The following is a 7,952-nucleotide window of genomic DNA, read 5'->3' on the forward strand; positions in this document are numbered from 1 at the left end:
GTATAATCTACATGAATCACTTTAAGTATATTTTCTCTTGTTTTGTTTTCTATGCTTGTTCATCCTCTTCAATCACAAAAAGATATAAAGATGATGAGGAGATAAGTAGGGCCTCGTTGTGCCTCACAAACTGGCAGTTAACTTGTTACGCACCCAAAAAAAATTACATGATTCAAGTTCATTAGCACTTGATTATGGATTTTTACGACTGACATGAGACTTCAATTGGTTTTTTCTCCGTCCATCAATCAGACAATTTTTTAAATTGAGTCAAGTAGTTCGTGCAATTGAATCGATTATTTTTTGACTTGATATTTGACAACTTGAATGGACTGAAATCTCCATTTTTATCGATAGACCATTCGCGAGATATTCGAAAACTTGAGTCAAGTCATTTGAATCAAACCAAGTTCATCTATACTTCACTCAAGTTCAGTAAGACTTGATTTTACATTTTGACGAAAGATATAATGAGACTTAAATCGAAGCATTTTTAAACTCAAGTCAAGTCAGTCTCAGATTCAAATCGAATATTTTGACTCAACGAGTCATTTAAAATTTGCATTGAATCATTTTATCATTGCTATTGAATAACAATTCAGTATTGTTTTCCATGACATTGAAGGCTTTGAGTCAAGCTCCTCTTAAATTTATTGAAGATTTTATTCTACTTGACTCACGTGAATAAGACTTGAATCAAATCATAATTCTGGGCCATATTTGAGTCCTGTCTTTTGAATCAATTCAAGTTTATCTAAACTTGACTCCATGAGTCATTTAAAAGTTGAATTAAGTCATTTTATGATTGCTATTGAATAACAATTTTATGTTGTTTGCCATAATATTAAAGACGTTGAGTCAACGTCCTTTCAAATTGATTGCAAATTTTATTCTTGACTCAAGTGGATAATAAAATTTGAATCAAGTCTTTTGAATCAATTCAGGTTTATTTACTTTATACAAAATAGCCAAAACATAATTTCATGTCTTCCCGAAAAACATAAGAAGACTTGAATCAAAGCATTTTTAAACTCAAGTCAAGTTATTCTCAGATTTAAATAGAATATTGTCACTCAACAAGTCATTTAAAACTTGAATTGAGTCACTTTAACATTGTCATTGAATGCCAGTTTTATATTGTTTTCCATAATATTGAAGACTTTGAGTTAAGACAAGTGAATAATAAAATGTGAATCAACTCGTAATTGGAGAGTATGTCCAACAATAATTGGAAACTTGAATCGACTTTTGATTCAATTTAGGTTTGCCTATACTTGACTCATTTTTTAATTCAATATCTGGTGACTCAACAAGTCATATAGAAACTGATTTCAATCACAATTCAGTGGAGTTCCTTGCACTTGACTGAAGATTTCCTTATGCTTGATTCATCTATATATCTGACTAAATCCAGAATTTTCAACCAAGACGTAGTAACATTCGACACAATCCAAAATTGTAGAATATCTGAAGACTTGAAACAATTCATTTGCAAACTTGCATCAACATAATTCCATTCTTTTTTGGGTGCATATTTACTTAGTTGCATCATAATTTCTCCACAGCTATTACTTCAAATTCAATTTTATTTCCTCTTCAAATAAACACAGTTATTCCCTACATTAACATCAGAACTTCATTTTCGGCGACTTCATGAGGTTTTGGAAAAAAAAATATAAAGAAGTATTTCAATTGACTCGTTGATTGCATCTATAAAATAAAAACCATCACAAGAATATAAAAAAAAAACGTCGATTTCATCAGTGAAATGGGCATCACTAATCCCCCCAAAAATCATGCAGATGCATTTCCACACACAATGGCCACTTTACCCCGAAAAGTCACTTGAAAAAAATTTGGAAGAATATCATACTCTTTTGGTTTACGTGTCGCACGATATAGTATATAATATCCTCGTCAAAAAAAAATTTTTCCCTAAACAAAAAGGAACACTGTATACGCTATTATCCATCAATAAGCAGGTTTACAACGTTTGAGTATCCTTAAATCTATCGAGATTATTTACAAAAAGAACTGAGAAAAAAAATATTAAAGATAAAATTCTGTACAAGTAATAATAGCCGACACTCAGTCGACAGTAGACCGCCCTCAAAGACCAATCAGAGGCCCTTAATCAATATTTCACAGTTTCAATGGTGCATTTGTGAAGCAGTTATCTCGTTAATTGTGAAATCTGGTCCATTTTATCATGCTTTTTTTTTCTCAAATTTATTGATTTAAGACCGACTCACAGCCACAGCCAGATCATATTAAAAACTGTAACTGCAGCATTTTACCCTTTCAATATAATTAGGTAATTGTAAACCTAGTATGCCCTAGCATTGTCCATAGGAATATTACAATTAGATCTAAAAAGTGTTTTGTACCATTGGTTTAGGTGAGAGCACCCACGTGACTCCATTGCGTCAATAGTCATCATAATTGTTGGCCATTTCGGTTAACTGTGAGGATTGACTTGGTGTCACTTGTTTTATGACTTGAGTCTGATGTTTTTTAATTTTTTTGAAATTTGATTATTTTGAAAAGGTGACATTTCTTCTTTTTTCACGTTAGGGGTTATTTACTTTAGGTTCATTCGAAGAACGCCAGAATGTCATCATTGGAGGAGGGATGGCCACTGCTTGCTCCACTGCTTGGGGGTGTGTTGAGATCGGGGGGGTCCAGGTAGGAGAGCAACTCCATTGGATCTACGACGTTATCGGGCAATAACTGAAATTTATAATTGAGAAACAATTAGTTTTCTTATTCTTATACATTTTCTCTTTATTTATTTTACATTCATAATTTTATTGAATCATTTTTTTCATGTCAAATACTCAAAATTTTGTGGATAAAATCGAAAAGTTTTTCTTTCTTCGTAGTAAAAGCAATTGAGCAGTTCTAATTAATATATTTATCATTGTTTTTTTCAGAAATGTTAAAGTAAACTAATACATTGACACCGAAAAAAAAATTATTTTTGCCAAATATTCATTTACTTGAGAGAAGCATTTATTTTTTCAAAATCATATTGTTCCAATCAAGTCATTCCCAGGCGAGCTTGATTAGGTTTCAATTATAACAATCATGTTGCTCTAGAGAATGACTGTGGTGCATATGACCTTGGATGAATTCCTCTGATGGTTAGTCACTTTTCCTAAATTTTTTATTTTCTAGAGAGAAGAATTTCGATCAATTATTTAATGTTGACAATTATTGAAGGAGTTCACTCAAAGTGATAATTAACATGATCATCTCCTAGAGCAATACAATTGACATAATTAAAACTGAATGTGGATGGTCTGAGAATGACTTGAATGGAGAAAACAGAATACGGTATTGAAAAGATGAATCCTTCTCTCAAGTAAAATGGATATTTCCCAAAAATATTTTTTTTCTCAGTGGATGAGCAGTTGAATGACTAGAAAATATGAAAACCTTATTCATTCGTTCGTTTCCAGCTTCGAGTTGAATTTGTCTAATTATCATATTTTGTGAATAATTTGAGATACTTACGTTCAATGCTTCTTGACCCGTTCCCTCGCCATCGATAACCGCCGCAGGATCAAAATTAAGATCAGAAGGAATTTCCGTTGTTTCATTCCCGCTGATATTTGTGCTACCATTACCAGAGGTATTGTGATTCGCGGATTCCTGGGAGGCTGGTGGTACGCTAGGAGGTCCACTGTTGCCACCCCCAGGAGTGTGAGGAGTGTGTGGTGTATGAGGTGTGTGAGGCGTATGAGGCATCTGTAATCAGCGCAAAAAAAGTTAAAATTCTATCCCTTTTTTTTCTCATTTGTCACAGAAAAAAAAGAATTGAAGCGAGATAAGTCAATGTTTCAATATTCAAACAATAGCTTTGTCATTTGGCGTAAATTTAGTAGTGGAAATATTCCCAAATATTGGAATTGTTACTGATGCTGTAACCATCATTGCCGATACGGTCCATGACCTAGTAAAAGCATTACTTTGATTTAATAATTGACCTGTTTCTTTAACCACCATCTTGGATCTGCTGACCTTACCTTGTACAACTACTTATTATTCATTTCCTACCTATCGTTATTACATTCTACTTTGCATACATTGAATCCCATTATTGGCTTCATCTGTCGGATTCGTGTTCAATGAATGAATAAAAGAACTGACCATACATTAGAGCTTGTTACAAGGCCGAGGACGCTTAAGGCGTTTCGTGCGAGAAAGGCAAATAATGACATTCATCTGGAATTCACATAGAATGTTTATAATCACAATTGAATTATCGATGAATTTTCACAGAATTTTTTCAGATTTCCTTTTCAAGTTATTAAAGATTTCTGTTTACATGAAACTATATTATCAGCTCAGATGGTAACGCAGTTCCATGAAAAATCTTCATAAGAGCCCCTGTATAAGAAGCGACTTCAATCGTTAATAACTTGAAAAGGAAATCTGAAAAAATTTAGGAAAATTCATAGATAATTCAATTGTGATTATAACCATTCTATATGAATTCTAGATGAATGTCATTATTTACCTTTTTCGCACGAAACACCTTAAATATCAAGCAAAACGTCGCGACTTGACAATGAATTAGTATGGTGTACTGACATTTCCAATTTCTCATGATCCAATGTAACTAGTAAGCGGTAACTCCTTATAGCTCAATAGGACAGACGGGCAGTTTGGTAATGCGAGTATTGTGGGTCCGAATCTCGCCTTGTCATTTTGCGGAATATCGAGAATACTATAGCTTCTTCAGAGCCTGAGGAGTCTTCAATATGAGGTAGAAAAAAATGGTCGCCAATCACTGGCTCAAAAAGTGACTCTCTAATTTTATAACCTTTACCATCGACTCCTACTATTAAACAAAACATCATAATTACGAGGGATAACGGCCCGTGAAATCTAGAAGTTGGACAGCCTCAAAACTAATACATGAGTTTAAATATGAAGCAAAACGTCGCCAATTGACAATGAATTATAGTATGATGTACTGATATTTCCAATTTCCCATGATCCAACGTAATTAATAGATAATTAATGAGTGGTAATTTCCTATAGGTCAATTGGTTAGACGAGTGAGTTAGTAATGCGAGGGTTGTGGATTTGAATCTCGCCTTGTCATTTTACAGAATGTAAATTATCATTGATATGAAATAAAAGAATAACGAGAAAGAGACGATCGCACACGAAGACAATTGAGATTGAAAAAAGCAAAAAAAACAACAATATTTACCTGATCATTGAGACTCTTCTCCATAGCATTGAGTGGATCTAATGAATTAACAGAATCACTCAGATGCGTGAGAGGTCCAGCGCCATTCGTGTAATCACTCCCGAGACTTGCTCCATTATTGATATCATAGCTTCCTCCCGAAGAATTCCTGTGATTGATACTACTACTCCTGTACCCAGGCGAGGAATTATTCATCATAGACCCACTGACGATACTGTTCATATCAGGTGGCATGTAGGGGCTCATGGCCTGGTTCATCTCCCAATTGTTCATAGTGGGCATGCTCATGCTGCCCGGCGACATGGCTTCCTTCTTGATTAGTCTCTTACAGTCGTCCTCCTCGCTCTTAATACTCGAGTGACTCTTCGCAGGCCTCCAGTTGGCCGCCGAGTCTATCGTGACTTCGTCTATGTCCGCTGTACTAGCTGTCGAATGGAGAATGCCCCAAATGTACTGGTCAACCTCCAAGGCCTCCAAGACAGCAGGTTTCGAGCAAACAGGACACCTCCACGCGCCCCTCTCACAATTCAATTGAAGATAGCTCTCAAGATCGAAGCACTGAGGATGCTTGCAGTCATGCCCCCTGGCCGGCAATGTAATCCTCTTGAACGTGATCGGACATTTCAACGATATCTTCAACGCCGTCTGCTCAACAACATCATTCTCACTCTTAATTCCATTGTTACCCATTGAACTATTGAAGTTCTGCTTGATGTTAGCTATGCACTGCTCAGCGGTTAACAATCGTTTCTTCAATGTCCCCTGCAAGACACTCCTCACTGTCGGTCTGTGCACAAGCTGAAGGACGAAAAGATGAGAGCAGCAGCAAGCCGACACCGTTATCTGTATCGTATTCCTACCATTCTGGCAGACATCCTTGAGGTAAAGTGGCTTATGCGACGACTTATTCTCCCCCCTGTCAATCCCCTGTGGTGTTGCATTAACTGAGACCTGCACACTTGCCGGCCAATTTGTGTTCATCTGCCTGTCCTCGTGATGGAAACACTTTAATTGTAACTCCAAGTCCTGTCTCCACATCAGTGTCTGATAGACCGTTGGCTTGAGCTGGAATGCGTGATTACTGACAGCTAGATTATGCTGCAGACGAAATGGGGGGAGGATAATGCCATCCCTTACTGGGAATGTTAGTCTCAGTTCGTCGTCCTTCTGGATTGGAGCTGGGGATTTTATGTCGGAGAAGGTCGGCTTCATGTCGAAGTTCGGTTTAATGTCGCTGAAGTTGGGCTTTATGTCGGGATTCGGGCTTATGTAGGGGGCCATTGAGGTGGCGGGGGTCAGGGGGGGCGTCGGATTCCCGGGGATGGGGCTGTGTTGGTAGGAGACGTTGGGGACGTTCGAGGGATTTCGCATGGGAGAGACTTCTTGCTGGTACTGGGGGTTTGGAGGGTAGGAGTTTGCGTTTGTGTAGCCTGGGTGGCTAGGGTGGGAGGGGTGGCTCTGGTGGGAGGGGTGGGTTGGGTGGGCTTGATGGGTTTGGTGGGGAGGGTGGCCAGGGTGATTTGGATGGCTTGGATTACCCTGGTGCCCCACGAATTGTCCACCCTGGTGGGACACTGGGTTCGTAGCCATGGTGACTTGGTTGTGTTGGGTGTTGGTGTTACCGTAATACTGATTGGACTGGGGCGCCCCCTGGGCACTGTACGACGGGGCCGTTTGTCTCATGTTGGTGCCTCTGATCATCGTGCTGGGGAAGGTTGGGCTCATACCCTGGACAGATTGGTACTGGGGGTGGAAGTTGGCGCGGGCCCCCGGGTAGTTGTTGGGGTACTGGTTACCCATGTTATTGAAGGTGCTTTGCTGCATTCCTGGGTGCTGGGGTGTTGGGTTGGCGTAAGGACTTTGCTGCCTTTTCTGCACCATGTGCATTCCCGGGGCTGGGTACGGCGCCAAGCGCCTGGGGTATTGCTGCTGCGACTGCTGCATACCCATTTTTGTCATTTGCATGTTGTTACCTGCCATCATGGTGTTCATCGACATGCTGTTGCCCACGTTAGCCATGCTGTTCATTTGGGACATTGGGGACATGGTGTTCATTGAATTCATTGAATTCATTTGCGCCATTGACATTGGGTTCATCGGGTTCATGGTGTTCATGGAGTTTAGGGAATTCATTGAGTGCACTGGACCCATTGAGGTCATTCCGGTAAAGTTGTTCATACCAACTGGACCCATTCCGGCCATTGGACCGCGCTGGGGGTAACCACTATTATAGGTGTTGTGGGGCATTCCATGCTGACTCTGGAACAGGATGTTGACGTTTTCGTTAGACTGTTGGACTTCAGGATTTTTTAGGTTTTAACCCTAGATTGGTCACCCTTTGAGGGAAAACTCCATCGCGCGTCGTTTTTCTTCAATTACAATTAACTGGCTAATCGGAAAAATTAAAAAAAATTTGACTTTGTCAATTGAAGTGTCTAAAAAATTATCGGAATTTTTAGAAAAACATATTTCTAACAAAATTCCTAAAGAAAACAAATTATTTCGGACAGATAAATTTTTTTTCCCATGTTAAATGAAATTGCCCATGATGTGACGTTGCCGGAAAATCGCTAAACGCGCCCGGGCAGTGTAGATTGAATTTGGCGACGCTAAAGCCTAAATAACACGGCGGGGAATCCCCGCGGAGGTAACCAAAGTCGCAGGATCGTTTGGTGACCAGACTAGGGTTAAGGGAAAAGCATGGGTTTTCTTGGGGGGGGGGGGGGGG

General features: G+C 38.9%; 1 protein-coding gene across 1 annotated transcript in view; it reads right to left on the reverse strand.

Annotated features, from left to right (window-relative positions):
- Positions 1 to 330: 330 nt before the first annotated feature.
- LOC107037791 (zinc finger MIZ domain-containing protein 1) overlaps positions 331 to 7,952 on the reverse strand; it is a 26,690-nt gene continuing 19,068 nt past the window's right edge. The window contains exons 3-5 of the mRNA XM_015256545.1: positions 5,225 to 7,483; positions 3,517 to 3,750; positions 331 to 2,730 (exon numbers count right to left, since the gene is read on the reverse strand). Coding sequence (XP_015112031.1) covers positions 2,593 to 2,730; positions 3,517 to 3,750; positions 5,225 to 7,483 — 2,631 coding nt within the window. The 3' untranslated portion in view covers positions 331 to 2,592. The remainder of the gene's footprint in view (positions 2,731 to 3,516; positions 3,751 to 5,224; positions 7,484 to 7,952) is intronic.

This window comes from Diachasma alloeum, unplaced genomic scaffold (assembly GCF_001412515.2).
Source record: "Diachasma alloeum isolate Michigan unplaced genomic scaffold, Dall2.0 Dall_scaffold_00270, whole genome shotgun sequence".
In the NCBI taxonomy this organism is placed as follows: domain Eukaryota; kingdom Metazoa; phylum Arthropoda; class Insecta; order Hymenoptera; family Braconidae; genus Diachasma; species Diachasma alloeum.